We start from the raw sequence: 22,105 nt of genomic DNA, 5'->3' as shown, positions 1-22,105 counted from the left end.
GTATTTGAGCAAAGGGTTTACAAAAATATTTCCCCCTCTACATTAGAATTTCACCTTCATGTAGTTTTCTAGCTTTGTTTCCCTGGTAACCTAACAGATTGTCACTATGTTTCCAGGCAGTATTATTCATGATAAAAAAAAAAAAAAAAAGACCCTGATGGGTAATAGCATGTGCCCTGGGAGAAAGAATAAAAAAGTCCCAGAGACCCGATAGGATTCCCTGATTGGGTCTCTCTGAGTGCATTGATTCTTGTTACTGGACAGTCCTCTTGTAACTGGGCATCCCTCATGGGGATCCTGGAGGCTGTGCCTCTGGAGTTGTTAGAAGAAATGTTGTCTCCTGTGGCACATGAAGCTTTTAAGCCAGGATAGCTCCAACACCAATGTGAATCTTATCTTCTTGCACCTAAATTACCAGCTTACCAAAGTACAAGGTCTTCGTGAAAGAGCAATGTCTCACCCTGCCCTCTTAGCAAGCTGTGGTTTCTGTCCTTTGTAGAATGATGCTGAACATGGCCTGCATAAATGTTGAGCTGAATCAGACCTGAAAATCTAATGGTTGAAAGACTACCTTAAATAAGACCAGAAAAACCTAGAAATTATAAAAGTGATGTGATTGACTATTAAAAAATTATGAAACTTAAGAATTAAAAAAGGTAAATTCAGAAGACAGTGTAAGAAACATTTGCAGATCGGATGGCAGATAAAGGAATGATATCTGTATAATGAAAATATGTTTTACCTATTAGTAAGAAAAATATAAATAGTAGAACAGGGGGGAAAAAAGCAAAGGATAAGAATAGGCATTTACAGGGGTACCTCGGTGGCTCAGTGGGTTAAGCCTCTGCCTTCAGCTCAGGTCATGATCCCAGAGTCCTGGGATCGAGCCCCTCGTCAGGCTCTCTGCTCAGCAGGGAGCCTGCTTCCCCCCCTCTCTCTGCCTGCCTCTCTGCCTACTTGTGATCTCTCTCTCTGTCAAATAAATAAATAAAATCTTAAAAAAAAAAAAAAAAAGGATAGGCATTTATAGAAAAGCAAAACCAAATGGCAAATAGAAAATGAAAAAATTATACTACAACATCACATCCAATTAACACTTCTTGGGGGAGTTTGGTGGAGGGATAGGGTGATATTTACTAAAAGTAAAAATTCCCCTACCCTAACCTATCCATACCTCTGGAACTGTCTCATCAAAATAAAAATTTTGAAAGAGGACGACTGTAGAAGGATGTTTATTGAATGTTATTTTTAATTTTTTTGTTTATTAAATTTTACTAGTGACAACAGTGTGAATGCCCAATGATTGGTAATGGATAAATAAAGGATGATATATCTATTTCATATACTATTTAGCAGCCTTAAAAATTATATTTCTACCAGTTAACTTGGTAGTGTTTTTTTTAAAGTATTGGCATATGTGGAGAAGTCATATATAAATGTGTGGGTTAATAATATAAGTTCCTTTAGATGGGGTAGTTGGGCAGTTGGTGGAGAGGGTAGATGAAGAATAAGGTGAAATAAATGACAGTATGAAAACATTATATAATTCTGCTTATATCAGTTTTATATGGGTATATACACAAAGGGATGTGATATGATGGTATGATTATTAAATGGCTATCTGAACACTGGGTTTGAGGTAATTTTTGATGTGCTTTATACTTCTGTGCACTCAAAAATGTGCTTGTATTTATTTATTTATTAAAGATGTTATTTATTTATTTGTCAGAGAGAAAGAGCACAAGCAGGCAGAATGACAGGCAGAGGCAGAGAGAGAAGCAGGCTCCCCATTGAGCAAGGAGCCCGATGTAGGACTCCATCCCAGGACCCTGGGATCATGACCTGAGCCGAAGGCCGTAGCTTAACCAAGTGAGCCACACAGGCGTCCCCCGAAAATGTACTTATATTTATATATTATATAATTTATAAATACATATAAGTATATATAAATATATACACATATATTTAAATAAAGGAAAGACAAAATAACTTTCATTAGGCAATGAACCATTTTGCTAGGTGTCTTTGTACTGAGAAGCAATATAGCATTAAAATACCACATTTAAACTTAACAACCACTTTTTAAGGTAGCCAGTGTAGGGGAGATAAAGTTTCTCCTCCGTCCTCTACGGTTTTTCATTGGTACTGGCAAAAAAGGTTAGTAGAAGTAAGGCATACAAATTTTATTTAATAAAATTTTACATGAACATGGGTGTTGCCGTAGGAAAATGGAAGATCACAAAAGTGGCTAATCATAAGTGCTTATGTAGTAGGTTGAACACAGAGTGCCAGTTTTGGAAAACATTGCGGGGAGAAGACAGGAAGGATTTTTAGCAAGATCTATACAGATTTCTATTGGCCCAGAGGCCCCAACTCTGGTGATAAGAATATTTCTTCCCTTCTGATACAGAGAGAGTATTTTTCACATGGGATTTCATTTCCTTTTAGGAAGTAAAAGGGAGGTAAAAATGCCCTTCCTGCTATGCTGTTATTCAAGTGCCTTTAACTCAAAATAATCAACATGCCAAAATGGCATATTTTGGAGAGGCATGTTCTGAATCCTTTCACTAGTACAGTCCCCATTTTACATATAAGGGAACTGAGACTTTTTTTAATGAGGTCATGAACATTTTTTAAATTTAAATTCAGTTAACATATAGTGTATTATCAGTTACAGAGGTGGAGTTCAGTGATTCATCAACACCCAGTACTCATTATATCATGTACCCTCTTTAATGTCCACCACCTTTTTACTCCATCCCCCACCTCTGTTCCCTTCAGCAACCCTCAATTCGGGAATCAGACTCTCAAGGAGAGCTGAGTAACTTCCCCAGAATCTGATACTTCATAATTTGAGCCTGTGTCTTACCATAGAGCTAGTAGCTCTTTACATGCTTTCTTCCATATATTGCATAACTTTTATTTAAAATGGAAGTCTTCTGTCCTGGGAAGACATATATTTGGATATAAATATATGGATATATAACAGAATATATCATTTACTCTTAAGAGCTTTAGGGAGAACTGTATTTGAGGTATTGATTGTATAGCATATCTTTAGGAATCCATAATTAAATTTGAATGAGTAAATGGTCAGAGCTTGTAACAGGCTGTGTTGACAGGACTATTGTGAATGTTTTGTATGTGTGTATATTGCTGTTTTTAAAACCTTAGACGATCATAGTATTTACCTCTGTGCCCTGTATCTGCATAATTATGATGAATTGATATCTTTCTGAAATTTATTTGATCAAAAGTAAACATGTAACAGTTCCATTGCATTCATTTTAAAACGTTTTAATCCTTTGTATTTAGGTTATCTTCACTGTAATGAACATGATAGTCTGAGATTGAGGTGGCTGAGGCAGACATTAGAATCTTTCATCCCACATCCTTTGATAAATGTAATTAAAGTGTCTGAATTGGATGGCAGAGAATTGGGAGATGCCCAGCCTGAAATGTTTGACAAGGTACAGTTATTACATTGTGACAAACCGATGCGCTCCCAGTGATACCACTGTTATTTTGCTTTGTTGTTGTTGTTTTCCATCTGCTTCCCGACATAGCCTGATACAATTTCTCAGTACTCTGGGAAATTTTGATAAAGTGAACAAGGAAGCAGTTTTCATTTGATGGTCAGCATGGTTCAAAGGAAGCGGTAACATTGGGGTTGGGGATTATTGAATGTTTTTATTTCCTGGTGCCTCAGAGATACTCAGGAAAAGATCAGATGTTATTTGGGTCAGTGCACAAACATGTACGCTATATTGCTTTAATTTGGTAACATTTCATATCAGAGTACGACAGTTGAAGAAGAACATTTCAGCAAACCAAAATTGAAATATTAGTTCTCAAAAACAAATGCTGAGAATTCAGAAATATAGTAGTGTCTGTTTAAAACAAGTAACTTGTAAAAGTTTTTGCTATAGCCATCAAGAATATGAAATACAAGTAGATATTAGTAGACTTTTAGTCCTCCTATTCCCCATCCCCACCAAAAAAAAACCAAAAAAAAACCCAAAACAAACAAACACTGAAAGGACATGAGAAATTTTCCTGTAAAGTATTAGTGAAGAAATGTAATGAAGAATTTACCGTGGTATATTTTTGGTTTTAAAAGAAATGTCTTTATTAGCTGTTCTTTGTCATATTTTACATAGCTTCTCCATGTATTTTGACTATATTCTCAATACATGTGTGCATTATATATCCTTTTTTTCTCTAGGTGTTAGTTGATGCTCCCTGTTCAAATGATCGAAGTTGGTTGTTCTCTTCTGATTCTCAGAAGGCAACCTGGAGGATAAGCCAGAGGAAGAATTTGCCCATTCTGCAGCTAGAACTCTTAAGGTGAGGGCTTTTAATACAAAAGCTATTCTGGTTTCTAATGTAATTTAACTTGGCATGAGAAATCATGACACAGAGGATTCCCCAAATGGAGTGTTTCCTGTGTAGGTGTTGGTAATTATTCCTCCAAAGGCTGTATTCAGAAAATTCTTAACAGTTTTCCTTCCAGCTCTCATGCTGTAAGATGCCACTGCCCCTTCCCTCACCCCCTCAATGAAATGTAGTATTGCTATGCATTGTTTTTAAAAGGCCACATATGATTTTATTGTGGTTTAAAGTTGTTTGCATATCAGGACCATCTCAAACCTAGGGGTCAGCACACTATTCTTTCACCACAACCTGAACAGCCCCCTGTAATAGTAGCTTTGGACCAGGATGTATTTTTTTTTGGTAATGGATACATTGTTCTGGATGAGTCAACCTCCTAGAGAGTTGCCGTTTATTGTTGACACTTAACCTTCCCTTGAAGAATTTTCTAGAAGCATGTGACCATGAAGAGATACTTGGTTGTCTTCCAAATAGAGGCTTTTGGGGATATTCTATACTGGTTTCAAAAGAGATTTCTAGTTATACCCTACTTGCAAGTAATTCCTATTCAATGCAGAACAAAAATTCTCTGGAATATTTAAAATATAATTTAATGATGTAATATCACTTGTTACCTCCTACACGTGGAATGAGAACGATTAACATTTTTTTATGCACTTCTGACAATGTGGTTTACTTCCAACTTCTGATTGATTCACAACAATGAATACATGCCATTACCTAAGTATTACAGCTGACTAATAGGTCTTGTTCTTGCACCAGATTATGAAATCAGCTCATATGGCTGTTCTGGGTAGTACCTACCAGAGGGTTCTTCTAAACACTACTTATCTGGCAGTTAAACTCTCTATATGCTTCCAGTGTCACCTCTCATCTAGGAAACCCAAAAATATTTTGAGAATTTTATACCACTTTTCCCCTTCTGCCTCTTGGATTATTAGCTTTTGCATGTTGCATAGATCCTGCTATGACTTCTTTCTCACCTGAACTTTCTTGATTTGGCTTCTTAATTATTCTATCAACTCTGAGCCTTGCCATTGTTATACCTTATACCTTATAACAGTAAGTTTTATGACTGCTTATTAGTGTTGTGACCTCTGATTTTTTTAAACTGTGATTAAGCAACCAGGCTTTCTGAAAATATCATTTTTCTTTCTCTCTCATGAAGAATCATCTCTTCACTTCTTTTTCTTCCTGTTCATTACCAAGCTTTTTGTGTTTTATATTCTATTAATTTTCCTCCCATCTAGGCTCAGTTCATTGTAATCTATTTTCTATTCCCCTTATTCTTCCAAATTTATGCTTGTTAAGGCTACTGAAGATAAATTAAATTGACAAATATTTTTCAGTTTTAATTTTACTTGATCTCTTAATAGCATTTAAAAAATGTATTTTATTATACAGCTATTACATGGAAACATTTTCATTGTAAAGAACTCAGATAATAAAAATGAAGCAGAAGGCCCCTTGGCCATGGACCCAGCCAAACACCAGCTTCCTTTACTGAGCTAACTGTTGCATTTGTTTAGTGTGCACTCTTCCAGATTTTTCCTGTAGCTGTTCTTCCAGTTACGCGTGCATAGAGAAATATGTTTAAAAATAACTGTATATGTTGTTCTGAAACTTATATTTGATTTTTCTTAGTTTTTTCCTTATAGATCTGCTTTGTTCTCTTCAATTTTGTGAAATGTTAAATAGGATCAGTCTATTATATTCTATTTAATCCTCTATTTTTTGGATACATTTACCCCCCCCCTTTTTTTTTTACTTAAACAAACCATCCTTTAATTTGTCTCATTGGACATGATATTAACATTTCTCTTGATTAAATATCAAAAAGTAGAAACAAGGATCAAACATTTTAGATACATTGAATTGTTCTCTAAGATAGCTATACCAGGGATGCCTGAGTGGCTGTCGGGGACACATCTGCCTTTGGCTCAGGTCATGATCAGGGTTCTGGGATCAAGTACCGCATCGGGCTCCTTGCTCAGTGAGGACCCTGCTTCTCCTCCTGCCTGCTGCTCTTCCTGCTTGTACTCTCCCTCTCTGACAAATCAATAAAATCTTTAAAAATAAATAAAATAGCTATACCAGTTTATACTTTCTATTTCATTTCTATTTCTATTGCATTTGACTTATTGACTGCATGTTCTTTTTTTTTTTTAAGATTTATTTATTTTGGGCAGGGACAGAGGGAGAGAGAGAAAGAGGGTCTTAAAGCAGACTCTGCACTAAGCATGGAGCCCTGTGCTAAGCATGGAGCCCTACGCAGCTTGATCTCACAACCTTGAGATCATAACCTGAGCTGAAATCAAGAATCGGAGACTTAACCAATTGTGTCACTCAGGCACCTCTGCTTGTTTCTTCTTATAGTATTCTCTTCCTTTGATTTTTGTGATGATATGCTTTCCTGGTTTTCTTCCTACTTATTTTTTTTAACTTACCCTTAACCATCGCATTTATTACTCATTGCATAGTTTCTCGGTTTCCTTAGGCTGCTAAGGTTGGCTCTCTATTTATCTGATGGCTTCAACTGATACAAGATGCTATCTCTCAAGTGTGTGTTTCAGCTCATCTCCCTAGCCTCAGACCTATGTATTCAGTTATCTATGACATAATCTCTGTTTGGAAGCCCCTTGAAAACATAAAACTGAATTTGTCAAGAGGGGAACTCATAATTTCTAATGCTTTTCTGCCCCCCCCATCAACAAAATAAAAAAATCAAATAGAAACCACACTAATCTACCTCTTTTTTTCCTCTCTTCTGTATCTCAGTAATTTCTATACCATCATACATTTGCCTAAGTCAGAAATCCATCTCCAACCCCCTTTCTGTTATACCCAAATCAATCGCTAAGATGTTTCGGTTGTACCTGTTACATATTTTTCAAGTCCATCCAATTCTATCCATCCTGAATAGCCTAACCTGAGCCACCAGCATCTGTTACCCGAATCACTGCAGCTGGCTCCTAACTGCCCTGCACATCGCCAGGTGTGAGCTTCACTCCACTCTTCAGTAAAGCAAATCTGATTCGAAATGTGAATCTGATTGTGTCATTCTCCTTTTTAAAATCCTGCAGTGGTTCCCATTACTATTAAGATACCAAGTTCCGGGAAAAAAAAAAAAAATATTTCAAATTCTTTAGGATAATATTCAAATTGTCTTTGGATGTATCTTACTTCATATGCCTCATTGTCTCAGGACTTCTCTTACTTTGTATTTCACCAGAGCAGTTCTTCAAACTCACCTTACAGTGTTCTTTCTGAGGCCAGGGCATTTCCTTTTCCTTTTGGTTGAGAGCTCTTACTCATCCTCCCCTTTCTCTTGGCTAACTCTGGATTCTTTAGAAATTAACTCTGACCTCTTCTTATTGAAGCCTTATCTGACTGTCTAGGACTAGGATTGATATTCCCTTCTTGTCCTTACTTTCATTTAAAAATATATCGTCAGTTCCTTTGCTTAACATTTGCCTAGTACTTACCTCTTTCTTCAACAAGACTGTTACAAGCCCCATGGGAACAGGGATAGTCTTACTGTTCTTTTGCTAATAATTTGGTGTCTGCTATGTAGGAGGTCAGCAAATAATTGTTTTAAAATACTAAATTACAAGGGCTGAGTATTTAGAATTTAAATGTGTAATTAAACTTATAGCAAAGATAATCTGCCAAAAATGATATAATTACCATTGTGCGGCATAGTAATTAGGCATAAATATAAAGCATTTCCGTAATTTATTTTGATTAGTATTGCTTTTATGTAACCAAAGCATGGTTTTAGTGTCAGTTTAGTTTTTTTCCTTCCAATTGGATACATTTCTCTTAACGTCATTTAGCATTTCAGTCATCGTTGTGAAGATCACGCATTTATATAAACCTCACATAGGCACGTATTTACACCCTAACAACTACAGCTCTTCCTTAGTGGCCACTCCTCTCTCCCATCATCTTATTTCCCAAAAGGAATGGCTTTAGCATTATGTCATTTTAGTAGCATATAAACAACGTGCAAAACTGTCATCTCAGTCACTACAGGTGTAGATTTTTATGCAGTTAGATGGGGAGGACCATCACCCCTCCCATCTCTTATTCTTTTCCTTGCGCAGCTACACCCCATTGCCCATTTCGGATGCCTGGTCTGTGTGAGAGATTTGGGAACCACCTAAATAAAGTAGTTGAAACTTTGGGTCCCTTGGCTGTGTAGTTATGATGATAATTGGGAAAGAGTGGGACACCCAAACTATAGACAAAGAGAATGGTTCTTATTCCATGACATCTACAAGTTTGGGGGTTGAAAAGATGAAGGGAAAAATGATTAATTCCAGTCACAATTTCTCTTTTACCTCCTGTCCTTGACTGAAAATGAAATATATATTAATAGTAATGTTCTCATCAGGGATAGCTCTATCACTATACCACATACAAAGAAATTTCTGAATTTCTTTGAACTCTTTCTCACCTAGTTATTGTCTTACCTTCCTTTAACAAAAGGTAATCCTTTTATTCCACAATAAGAAATAAATGTTTCAAATGCAAACATAGATAAGAAAGTAAATATATTGATGTATGAGTTTTAGTCACAAGTATAAAGGATTGACAGTAGATTCTTATTTGCATTTGCAAAGAGCAATTAGAAAGCAAGAAAGCAAATATTGCCTAGCCTGATATTGTGGACAGAAGATGACACTCAGAGGGGAGAAAAGGAGTGGAACGGATAACTGAGAGGCACATAAAGAAAACTTTTTGTACTGTTTTGTTGAAGACTAGTATTTGCATTTGTCAGCTGACCGATATGGTACTCAGAGATACTTTATGCCCTCTGTGGCTGTATATTCATTGGCCTCACCAGAAATTATTCATATTTATATTAATTAGGCAGTCTGCATGGTGTTCACAGTTTTAACTTTTGAGAACACAATACTGTACAAGCAATACTGTACAAGCAAGTTACTCAGCATATTTTTATCAATATGATACTTAAAATAGAAATTATATTTATTACTATTAATTATTTTATTTATTTATTTGAGAGACAGAGATTGCCTGCAGAGCAGGGAGAGGGGCAGAGGGAGAAAGAGAAGCAGACTCCCTGCTGAGCAGGGAGCCCCAGTGTGGAACTAGATCCCTGGAACCTGAGATCATGACCTGAATCAAAGGCAGATTCTTAACCATTTGAGCCACCCAAGCTTCCCAACACTTTATTTTATAGAAGTTTCTGGATGTTACTTTTTTTTTTTAAAGAGTAATATTAGTAGATATCTAAGTCTTTTAAAATTCTTTTAAAAATTAGTGTATGTTTATAATCATGAAAATAGTAACTTAACCTGATTTTTCTTTTTAGCATAGAAAGCATATTGGAAGACAATGGTGACAGGAGCTAGATCCCAAAGCATATGAGTTCATTGTACACTTATTGAGGACTCTTTCATTTATCCATACAAAAATGGAAAAAAATTAGAATCTTCTATTTAATTTATAAAACATGAAGAAAAAATTGAAGAAAAACATGAAGAAAAAATACAACTCATACATCTTCCCCAGAACCATTTAAGAAGATAAGAATGTGGGACAACATTATAAAGAGTAATTGCATATAAGCCAGTTTTATTAATGGAGTACCATTTGAAAGTATAACTTTATTATTTCTTAGAATAATTTCTGAGACCACCATTCATTTCTGTTACATACTAGGTATGTACATACTACATAATCAGATTCTCTTGCCCCATTTTTATTTAAATGTATTAGGAAACCAGAGTGGGAAAATATGCTGAAAATAATATACACATAGTCTCTTTAGAAAGTGGCATGGTGTTTGTGCAAAAGGTGTTTACATGATTTTTAGATGGAAAAGCATGAACTGAAGAGTATGATTTATAACAAAAATATTGGTATGTTATTGCAGTACTGTATCATGTCATCCATTTCCTCAGAGAAAATCAATCACATTTAAAATACTGACCCCTTCTGGTTTTCTTTTCTCGCTAGTTGACAAGTAAAATCTAATTTGTGAACTCATTGAAAGGGAAGCTTAGATTATTCAGTAACATTTTGAAAATTTGTATAAATTGTCCAGATAACTATCCTTAAAAAGTAGTACTCTGATAGCAAGAATTGTGTTTTAAAAGAAACATTAAAAAAAAAAAAAAATCCCCAACAACTCCTCTGTCCTGCTTTTGAGCTGAGATAAGGAATACCTAGTGATTATGGAGCATGAGTCTTCATCATTCATCAACATAGTGACCAAAATATTGATGTGTTCATGTTGGAAAAATAATATTTGGATATACAGTTCTATTAGAATAGAAGATTCTTTTTTTCTTTAAGTTAAATGGCAGGAGTCAGAGGTCCTCCGATTAAAAATATGTAATTTGGGCAAAGTACACACTTCTTTTAATAAGAGTGTGCAGATCAAAACATTCCACATTAAATGAAATTGTAAAAGGTTGAGGAGACATCTATAGTTTGTAGCTACTGTATTTTCAACACTAAAAATATCTCAAGTATAGATTGACAATATGAAATAAAATCTTGAATAAGAGATTTTATCAATACTTATTAATGGGGGACCTGGGTGCCCCAGTGGGTTGAGCCTCTGCCGTTGGCTCGGGTCCTGATCTTGGGATCCTGGGATCGAGCCCCACATCAGGCTCTCTGCTCAGCGGGCTTTCCTCTCTCTGTCTGCCTGCCTCTCTGCCTATTTGTGATCTCTGCCAAATAAATAAATAAATAAAATCTTTTAAAAAAAACCACTTATTGGTTTATCCAACATTTATTAAGTATTTTGTATCAGAACTTTGCTAGGCACTACAAAATATTCATGAAATGCTCCTTGTTCTCAAGGTCCACAGGGCAATTGTCATAACATGGGGCAAGAACATGGTAACAGAGTAGAGTACAGAGGTAGCAAGAGGAGGGATACCCAGCTTTGGTCAGGTTAAAGATGGGATGTGGGTTTAACAAGTTCTATTTTACAAAATAAGCAACAGGTAAATATTTAAACTAAAGATATTCTAATACTTTTTCATAACCTGGAAGTAATATAAGCTCATATAGCATTTGAAATATAAAAAGAAATATAAAGAAGAAAATAAGGCATCCATTGAAAGAAATTTATATTGACTTCCTTTGCATATAGTAATCATAACAATAGAAATCATAGTGATATATAATTTGATATCTTTTTCTATTTAATTTATTTTGAATATGTTAACCAAATAGTATTTGAAAATATACTTTTGAAATGGCTACATCATAATAAATCACTCCATTCATTCCTTCATGTATTCAGGTACCTAGGAGTATTAAAGACTTCCTAATGATAGGATCTCATTAATGCAAGAAATAGGTACAAAAACATCCTAGTGGAGATTAAACCATCAGCCTTTTCAATGATCCAGGTAAGAGCTTGATAACTCTTTGGGGAAGGAGTTAGCAGCTGGCCTGTGATCCATTTCTCTTTTGATTCCTAGGGAGGCATTCCCACGGAAAAAAAGGCGGGTGACCCAGTTAAACATGTTGATAACTGACCTCCTTGGTAAATAGACTAATGAATTTTGCTGAGAGGAGAACTCTTACTTGTGATATGCTTTGAGCAGAATATCCCTAGTTAGGATTGCCATGGTAAACACAACCTAGAATCTAGATTTATGAGGCACAGCTTCCTGGAAAATGTCATACAAGCTATTCAGTTCCCTAAGATATATTGGAGATGTGACATAACCTAAATGCTCCCCATTGTGTGAGGTGACCTGCGAACTTTGCTTAAAGAGCTCATCTGTTACCTGAGCTAGAAAATATTCTGAATTATAAGCAAAACTGAGGTAGCCACATCGGATGTCCCTGCCTCTTGTATGCCATTTGATTGCTTGTATACTTGAAATTATTAGTAAAGCTTGATAGTGGCTATGATATCTGGCTTGTGAGACTCTGATTTGACAATCCAGTCCTTTGTGTTAACTTGTCCTTGAACCCAATCCAGGGACCTCTGAGGAAACCTCTTATTCCAGTCCCACATCTAAATCCTGAAATTCAGTCTGCTAATCCACATAGCTCTTAGACAGAAAGTAAGAGCCTTCTCCCTTTATATCCTGTGCATGGAAACATGATTAAAAAGGTGAAAGGATATGACCTGTTGTGCCAGAGTTTAGGCAGTTCCAAGAGAATAAGAGTTTTTTATGTTCCATGAATAGTGATTTTTCCATTTTGGCTCCACTCACTAGTAAAAATAATAATAATGTATGCTGTTTATTGACTGTATTAGCTACTTCTGTCCTTGCTTACAGTAAAGAGATGGAAAAAATCTTGAATTGTTTACTCCAGCAACATGCCTATCCCTGCCTTGTGGGTGGAGAAAGATGAATCTCCTTCACAGAAACAGGAGGCAAGGATGGTGACAGTTCTCCCCTACCTGTGTATTCTGTTCATTGTAGTCTAAGTATTTATTGAGTGCCTTTTATCTTCTGGGGACCAGTGGTAAAACAGGGCAGATTCAAATCTTGTTTGAGTTGGCTGCCATTATTTTGTAAGTAATTAACCATCCATCATTACTGATTTAGGAGTTTCATGACTTCTGTCAACATCCCTGAAACTGGCATGCTACCTTTTTAGCTTGCAAGCAGGATAAATATAAGTCCCTTCACAGTTTTTGACTTTGTGGTACAAATACCTTCTCCATATTGTGGTTTGGTGGCTTACCCTTTACACTTCTCAGTGTTTGAGGTTTGTTTAAAGAGGCTGTTGCTTTTTATCTATATCTTCCTTTAGGATGAATGCTCTTTTGTTTGTCCTGTTTAAGAAATCTTTCCATACCTTAGATAATTTCTCTGTTATTTTCTGGAAGCTTTATTTATTTATTTATAGATTTATTTATTTGAGAGAGAATGAATGAGAGAGAGCATGAGAGAGGAGAAAGTCAGAGGGAGAAGCAGACTCCCCAAGGAGCTGGGAGCCCAATGCGGGACTCGATCCTGGAAGTCCGGGATCATGACCTGAGCCGAAGGCAGTCCCTCAACCAACTGAGCCACCCAGGGGCCCCTGGAAGCTTTATTTTTTAACTTTAACGTTTAGGTCTATAATACACCTCAGCTAATTTTTGTTTAGTAGTGTGAGGTAGGAATCTATTTTCTTTTCTTCCTTTTCCTTACTTTCTTTAACTTTGTGCGTGGATTTTCCCAACAACTTTTAGTTTATTTTTTTCTAAAGATGTACTTATTTATTTTTAGAGAGAGAGAAAGCACATGGAGGCAGAAAGAGAGAGAGAGAGAGAATCTCCAGTTAACTCTGCACTGAGCATGAAGCCCTGCAAAGGGTTCAGTCTCACAATCCTGAGATCATGACCTAGCCAAAATCAAGAGTCCTACATTTAACCAACTGAACCACCTAGCACCCCCAACAGCATTTACTGAAAAGTCTGTCGATTTACCAGTACTCTGTAGTGCTACTTCTATCGTAAATGAGATGTCCACATCAACATCAGTCTGGTCTGTTGATTCAGTTGCTTTGTTTACAGATCCTCCAGCTAGTACTACACGAGCTTAATTACCATAGCATTAATATCATAATGTGTAGGTGCAAATATTCCTTTTGTTTGTTTCATTTGTTTTTTTTAAGAGTATCTTGGCTATTTTCGATTCCTTTGCATCTTTATATTTTAGAATCGGCTTCTCAAGTTTCATAAAAAATTGTAGGGATTTTGATTGGAATTACATTAAATCTATCAATTTAGAGAGCCTTGACATTTTCCTGCTATTTCACAATATTGATAAATTTTTTGAAGTCTAAAAATTCATAAATTCTTTTGGATTTTTAACAAAACCCTCATAATTCTGTAATCTGTAGAAATATGTAGGTAATTTTTTCTGTATTCTGTATGGTATTTTGCTTAGGACTTTTTCATGTGTGTTCGTAAATGAAACTGGCCTGTAATTTTTCATTTTTGAAACAGCCTTACTAGAGTTTGGAATTAAGGTTATACTGACTTCATAAAATGAATTGAGGAGTGGGTTCTCATTTATGTTCTCTGGAACAGTGTATGGAAAATTGCAGTTATCTTTTTCCCTTGAATATTTGGCAGAAACTGCCGTTGAAGCCATAATGGGCCTGGAGCTCTGTGGGAAAATTTTTGACTGCTGATTTAGTTGTTTCTTTAATGATTACAGGAGGTGTTTTTTGGTTTTTTTTGTTTTTGTTTTTTTGGTTTTTTTTTGTTTTTTGTTTTTTTTTGTTTTTTTAGGATTTTATTTATTTGTTTGACAGAGAGAGAGAGCACAAGCAGGGGAAGCAACAGGCAGAGGGAGAAGGAGAAGCAGATTCCCCACTGATAAGGGAGCCTGATGTGGGGTTCGATTCCAGGACCCTGGGATCACAATTGAAGCTGAAGGCAGATGCTTAACCAACTGAGCACGTAGGCACCCCACAGTCACAGGACTCTTAACAGTTCTCTCTCTCTCTCTTTTTTTTTTTAATTAGTTTAAGTGGGGTTTTTTTTTTTTTTACATTATTCAGCCAATTCACCCGTCTACAAACTTACTGACATGAAGTTGTATATAGTATCATCTTATTATCTTTTTAGTGTCTGTAGGATTTATAGTAATGTCTTCTGTGTTTTTTTGTTAATCAGTCTTGCCTGAGGTTTGTCAAATTTTTAAGTCTTTTCAGGATCCATCCAGTATTTAACTTTGTTCGTCTTTTTTATTTAAGTTTGTTTCCTGTTTCCAAACATAGGAATGAATATATATATATATATATATATATATATATAGAATGAATTGAATATATTGAATGAATATATATATATACACATATATATATGTATACATATATATGTATTTTTATTATCTTACTACTTTTTAATTTGTATTTTGATCAGAGAACATATGCTATATCAGCCTGTTGTTTACCTCTAAATAATTATAATTGTGGTTTTTAAACTTTGCTCTGTAAAGACATAAGGATTTTGTAGCATTGTTGTAGGAGCCATCTTGAGGGAAGGGAGAGGGATGACCAGGAGAGCCTTATAGTTCGTCCCAGCAGATCCAGCTAGAGGTATGATATTTTCATGTGGTTAAAGTTGAAGGATGTCATTTTAAGAAAATTTGTCATTAAGAAAAGAATAAAAAGAAGTTTGAAAATCTTTAAAAAATCATTTTTATCAGCAATAAGCAATCTCTCTTCATTTATAAGCACGTTTGCCATGGGCCAAAATTAAGTCAATTCTGGTGGTTTTCTTGAAAGCTTTTTTTTTTCTTGAAAGTTCTTTTTCTTTATATGAGTGAAGCGACAATATTTGGTAGTAGATTAAAGACCCTATGTAAAAAACAGGCCTAATGTAATTTGTTGTCACTCTTACTAACTTAAGCAACACAAATCTGCATTCCTTATATTCTCTTGCAGAGAGCTAAGGGGAAAGTATACTAAACATAAGATTTCCAATTAGAAATGGATAATAAATATGTTAAAACTTGCCATTTATAATCTATTTCAGGAATAGCTAGCATCATTTATCACTCTCCTACCATATATAAAAAAATACTATATAAAAAATATTCCTTCTTCAAGGTAAAAACTTACTGCCAGTGGAGAGAAGATAATTATCATCATTGTTTTTGTTTCTTAGGCTGACAAAGGAATAGCTGCTGGGTATGGCATCTCTGAAAATAGCAAACTCGGTCATGTTTCTTTATCTTGAATTTATGGAACTTATTTGATAATAAACAGTTTGATATCTAGATATTTGATTACTTACTGTGAGCATAGTGAAGGGGACCCTCAAGGCTTGGAAAGTAAGACTTCACAAACTGATGATAGCACTGTGTAACTATCAGCCTGTGTTTTAGATTCTTACGGTACCTGAAATTTAATTTTGAATCTGCATTTATTTGATAGATTGTACATGAGCTTCAACTTTTCACCTTAATGTTTTCTTTGGTCATAGTACATAATAGTGGTATTTGCTTCCTTGCCCAGACTGCTGTTTACCAGCAGAAATAGTAAATGGATACAGAGTGATGTGATTAAAAAACAAACAAACAGGTCATGGAAAAATGAAAGAAACAGGAACTGTTGAAAAGGAACAAAAATAGAAAAATTTGAACTGAATACTAGAACTCAACAGTGTAACGTGGAAAAAATGTGGAATGGAAAAATAAATGAAACAGAAACACCTAAAACATTTAGGAAAAAAAGACAAAATGTAGAGGAATTAAACACTTAGGATTATGGGGGAGACAAAAAGGAACACTTAGACATATAAGCTTTGTAAGCTCGTAACAATTGGCTAAAGTTGTGGTTTTATCATTTGTTAAGTTATCTTGTAGTAATTAAAATATTTCTATTGGTATATCGAATAGGCTAATTTTTTTAAATTTTATTTTATTTTATTTTTTAAAATATTTTATTAATTTGACAGAGAGAAATCACAACTAGGCAGAGAGGCAGGCAGAGAGAGAGTAGGAAGCAGGCTCCCTGCAGAGCAGAGAGCCTGATGTGGGGCTCGATCCCAGGACCCTGGGATCATGACCTGAGCCGAAGGCAGAGGCTTTAACCCAGAGCCACCCAGGCGCCCCTAATTTTTTTTTTTTAAAGAGTGAATTTCTTTTCTTCCTTTTAAATCAGATTGCCTGCGTTCCACACTAACTTTCTCTTTTAGATTTCCCTTATGTTACCAGAAAGACAGTGTCAGGGATAACCTTCATTTTTTTTTTTTTTTTTGAAGATTTTATTTATTTATTTGACAGATAGACAGATCACAAGTAGACAGAGAGGCAGGCAGAGAGGGAGGGGGAACAGGCTCCCCACTGAGTGAAGACCCCAATGAATGTAAGAATGAAATGTAAGAAGTTCCCATGATGCACTTGTTGGTTTTGATTTGCTAGAGCAGCTCACAGAACTCAGAGAAACATTTACTTGCATTTACCAATTCTATTAAAGAATATGTTAAAGGATACAGATAAATATCCAGATGGAAAAGATGCAAAGTATATGGAAAAGGGCACAGAACCTCCATGCACTCTGTGGGCATGTCACTCTCTCCCATCTTCTCTACGTGTTCACCGATCCAGAAATTCTCTGACCTATCCTTCTGGATTTTTATGGAGGCTTTATTATATAGACATGCTTGATTAAATTGTTGACTATTGGCAATTATTAAATCTTCAGCCCCTCATGCCTCCTTAGAGGTTTGGAGGGTGAGACTGAAAGTTCTAACCTTCTGGCCACATGTTGGTTCCTCTGGAAACTAGTGCCCAACCTTAGTTGGTGTTCAAAAGTCCACCTCATTCATGTAACAAAAGATGCCTTTGTTACTCTAATTTCTTAGGAAATCTCAAAGTTTTCGGAGCTCTGTGCCAGAAAAAGGAACGAAAACCAAATATATGTTTATTTATTTATTTATTATAAATCACAAGATCACAGTACCACATACCTCAATTTTAAAATAGTGATCATAGTTTTCCCTATGGAAAGTCAAGTTCACCTACTGAAAGTTATCAAACTATTCCATTCAATCAGAATTGAAACCACAATTGCTATGTAGTAACCTTCATTAACAGATTATTTTTCCTTCTTTAGGAGTTTATCTACAACCCTTCTAACAAGGGAAAAAACCTTCTTTCTCATATTTATAAATTGTTGGCAAAAGTTTATTATTTTTTTTTTCCAAATAAAGCCTCTGGCCTCTAACATTTCCATCTGTTCTATCACATGAGAGTTGTAGGTTACTTGAGCTGTTCGTTATCCAGAATTTTTTAAAAATTTTATTTATTTATTTTAGAGAGAGAAAGGATGAATGGGGGTAGGAGGAAAGGGAGAGAGAGAATCTCAGGTGGACTCTCCATTGGGCAGGAAGCCCAATGTAAGGCTCCATCCCGTGACCCTGAGATCATGACCTGAGTTGAAACCAAGAGTCGGACACAACTGACTGAGCCATCCCACTATTCAGAATTTTTTTTTTAAAGATTTTATTTATTCATTTATTTGAGAGACAGAAATCACAAGTAGGCAGAGAGGCAGGCAGAGAGAGAGAGGGGGAAGCAGGCTCCCTGCTGAGCAGAGAGCCTGATGCAGGGCTCGATCCCAGGACCCCGAGATCATGACCTGAGCCGAAGGCAAAGGCTTTAACCCACTGAGCCACCCAGGAGCCCCCACTATTCAGAATTTTTGAGTGTTAGTTGCAGTGAACTTTTTTACACTGAAAAGTTGTTTGCTTGACCTACCTTTTAATAAAGGTGGCATTCATTCATTCACTATTTAATATATTTTGAGAACATACTTTCTAGTTGTGCTATACACAAACAAAATGAATGTAATATAAACCATGTTTTCAAGCAACTGAAAATTTATTGCTTGGGAAAAACAGAGGAAGGAATTCCATGGGAAGTCAGTGAAAGTTTTAGCGATTATATAAACTTTGAAGTAGGTCTAGAAGGATGAATGAAAGTTTGTCTGATCAAAAGAAAATGAGAAAATAAGTATGTAAGCATTGGAACTTGCTAGGAATGAATTTTAATTCCTTGACTTGAGAGTTAATTACACACATTGTCTCATTCTATAAGGAGCAGAGGTATTACTGACTGACAGCGTTTGATCAGAGAAGAATCTCTGTAAGTGACGTAAGGGATGTTACACGAATTAGATCTCACTGAATCATGGGACCAGTTAAACAATCTATAAAAGTTGTATATAATTGTGCCCCTCCTTCTGGTGTGGGACCTGAAGTTAGCCAGGACTAGTAACCAGCACACAAGGTGGGGGAGAACAAAGACACACTACAACCCAGAAAGACAGAAGAACCACATCTTTCTATGACCGGAAACTGTATAGGTCTCCTATCACCACTAAGCTTCTGATCTTAATGATGTGGGTGGTCTGCAGAATAGCTGGCGCTTTTCGAGATGGAGCTGCATAGGAACGTGGTCTAGAATTCAGAGAAGCTGAAGGAGGATCTCATGATTGCTGGAGGAGCTATCCCACCCCACCTACAAGTTGAGCCACTGGATCTACAACGACTTGGGTGTATACAAGGTGATATGTGCATTTCAGGGAATTTTGACAGTAACAGAGGCATGTGTAACCCATAACCCTTTCAAAATATAGAACATTCCTATCACGCCAGGAAGATTTCTGATGCTTCCTTAGAATCCATTTGCTCCTCTCACCAAAGGCAACCACTGTTCTGACTTCTCTCACTATAGATTAGCTTTGCCTGTTCTCAAACTATGAAAATGTAATCAAACAACATGTATTCTTTTTTTATCTGGAATTTTTTTTCTCAGCATAACATTTTTGAAATTTATTCATGAGGTGTGACAGAAACCATTATTTTGGGACTAAATCTTACTCTCTGGATAAGAACATTTACTCAGAAGTGCTTGAGGAAGCCTTGAGGCCACTGTCTTACCTCTGTAAGAGCAGCCTCCTCAGGGAAAGCGTTCTATCACTGCTTTACTTTGGGGCACAGAATCTTGACTTTTTCAACCCTAACAAGGCCCAAATTACTAAATTCTTTGTTGATTTAGATTATAATCCACAGGTTGAGGGCCTTCTTTAGCAGAGCTGTATTCCTTCCATCATCTTGTCTTCCAAATCCAAAGATCTTTTCTGAGCCTTCTCACATTAACACGCACTAACATTGCGAGATTTTCTTCTGGTCACCTTAGAGTTATATAAGACAGACCACTTACATGTGATCTGTCTTCCAAGATATCATAAAACAATGATTTTATTAAATGTTATCCCATGCCATAATAAGGGTTACTGGCTATATTAATCTGGGTTCTCCAGAGAACATAGGATGTGTGCATATATACAGAAAGAGGGCTTCTTTTTTAATTTAATTTTTTAATTTTTTAAATAAATTGGCTCACACGATGATGGAGGCTGGCAAATTCAAACTCTGTAGGATGAGTCAGCACACTGGAGATCCAGAGAAGATTTGATATCATGGTTCAAGTCTGAATAATACCAGCTGATAGAATTCTGTTCAAGGGAGGTCAGTCTTCTCTTCTATTCAGGCCTTCAGCTGTGACTGATTGGATGAGACCCAAACACATTATGGAGTGCATTCTGCTTTACTCAAAGTTCACTGATTTAAATTTAATTTTATCCAAAAATACCACCAAAGAATAGTGACTTAAATAAATAAAAGCCTGACTAGGTTTCTCAGGGTTCTGGCAATCAAATGATTGCCAGATTCCACAATCATCAGGGATCCAGGCCCCAACTTTCTTCCACCTCATGGTCCAGGGTAGTTATTCCAGCTCTTGTGTTTAATCTGCATTGCAACTAGTAGGAAGGGACAAAAGAACATACCTCACATTACTTCTACTCACATCTCATGGTTAGACTTAGTTATATGATTACCTTTGGTGAAAGGCAGTTTAGGAAATTAGCCTTCGCTATAAACCATTAAAAATTGCATTGCTACAGAAGGAACTGAGAACTGGTATTAATGAAAAATTAGAAGTGTTTTTCAAAAATTGGAAATCCCTTGATCAGATAACACTGGAAGATGCAAAGATTTACAAGAAAATCCTTTAGCAAGAAAAACCAATTTGAAAAATTTTACAATAGTCAAGATTAGGTAGCAAAGGCATTAAGGAAGTAAATGATAGGGAAATAGGGACATGTGGTTAGATTTGCAAGATAATTTCAATGGAGAATTAATAGAACTTGGTGACTTATTGGCTCTGGAATGGGAAGGAGAAGAAAGTGTCAAGGATAATACCTTGAATAACAGCATGGGCTGTAGAGCTCTATTGCCTGGATTTGATTCTTGGTTTGTATATTTCCTGAGTGGCCTTGTAGCAGTTGCTTAACTCTCTAGCCTTCGGTTTTCTCATCTGCAAAGTGGGAATAATAACTAATGTTTGAAAACTTAATTAAAAACTTGAATGAGATAACATGTAAAACACCCAACTTTAGGAAGAAAATATAAACCAAGGAGGGGACCTAGCTGCCTCATTCCGTAGAGCATACGACTCTTGATCTCAGAGTTGTAGGTTTGAGCTCCACGTTGGGTGGAGAAATTACTTAAAAATAAAATCTTTTTTTTTAAAGATTGATTGATTGATTGATTTGACAGACAGCAATCACAAGTAGGCAGAGAAGCAGGCAGAGAGAGAGGAGGAAGCAGGCTCCCTGCTGAGCAGAAAGCCTGCTGTGGGGCTCGATCCCAGGACCCTGGAATCATGACCTGAGCTGAAGGCAGAGGCTTTAACCCACTGAGCCACCCAGGCGCCCCTAAAAATAAAATCTTAAAGAAAAAAAAAAAAACAAAAAAAACCTAAGGATAAAATTCTTGGGAAGACTGATATTTAATGGATAGGAAGAAGAGGAAAGGTGGTTAAGGAGGCTAAAAGGGTACTTCAGAGAAGGAGGTGTAAACAAAGGAAGAGTAGTGTTCAGAAACCACAGTGGGAGAATGTTTCTTGAGGTTGAGGATGAAAGAATCAAATAGTATAGTTAGGTAAGGGCTGAAGATGCAACTTTTGGGCTGGTTTTATACTCATTTTACTCAAACAATACTCAGAATTTGGTTAAATGAATTGCCAGATGATTTGGAGTTTGAAATAATTACCAAATTACTCCTAATTATTTGGAATTTTAATGGAGGTTCTCAGAGGTTCTAACAGTCAAGTGTAGTTTGTTTAAATTCTTTAAAACTATGATTTAGATGTCAGTCTGTGGTGAAGAGGTTCAAATTATGTCTCAGCAT

The 22,105-nt window shown here is 36.0% G+C and overlaps 1 protein-coding gene across 1 annotated transcript in view; it reads left to right on the top strand.

Moving 5' to 3' along the window:
* NSUN3 (NOP2/Sun RNA methyltransferase 3) overlaps positions 1-22,105 on the top strand; it is a 54,817-nt gene that overhangs the window by 19,604 nt on the left and 13,108 nt on the right. The window contains exons 4-5 of the mRNA XM_046001539.1: positions 3,316-3,470; positions 4,226-4,347. Coding sequence (XP_045857495.1) covers positions 3,316-3,470; positions 4,226-4,347 — 277 coding nt within the window. The remainder of the gene's footprint in view (positions 1-3,315; positions 3,471-4,225; positions 4,348-22,105) is intronic.

Source organism: Meles meles, chromosome 4 (genome assembly GCF_922984935.1).
Source record: "Meles meles chromosome 4, mMelMel3.1 paternal haplotype, whole genome shotgun sequence".
Classification (NCBI taxonomy): Eukaryota; Metazoa; Chordata; class Mammalia; order Carnivora; family Mustelidae; genus Meles; species Meles meles.
The sequence above is the reverse complement of the archived record's forward strand: the minus strand, read 5'-3'. Positions and strand labels throughout refer to the sequence as shown.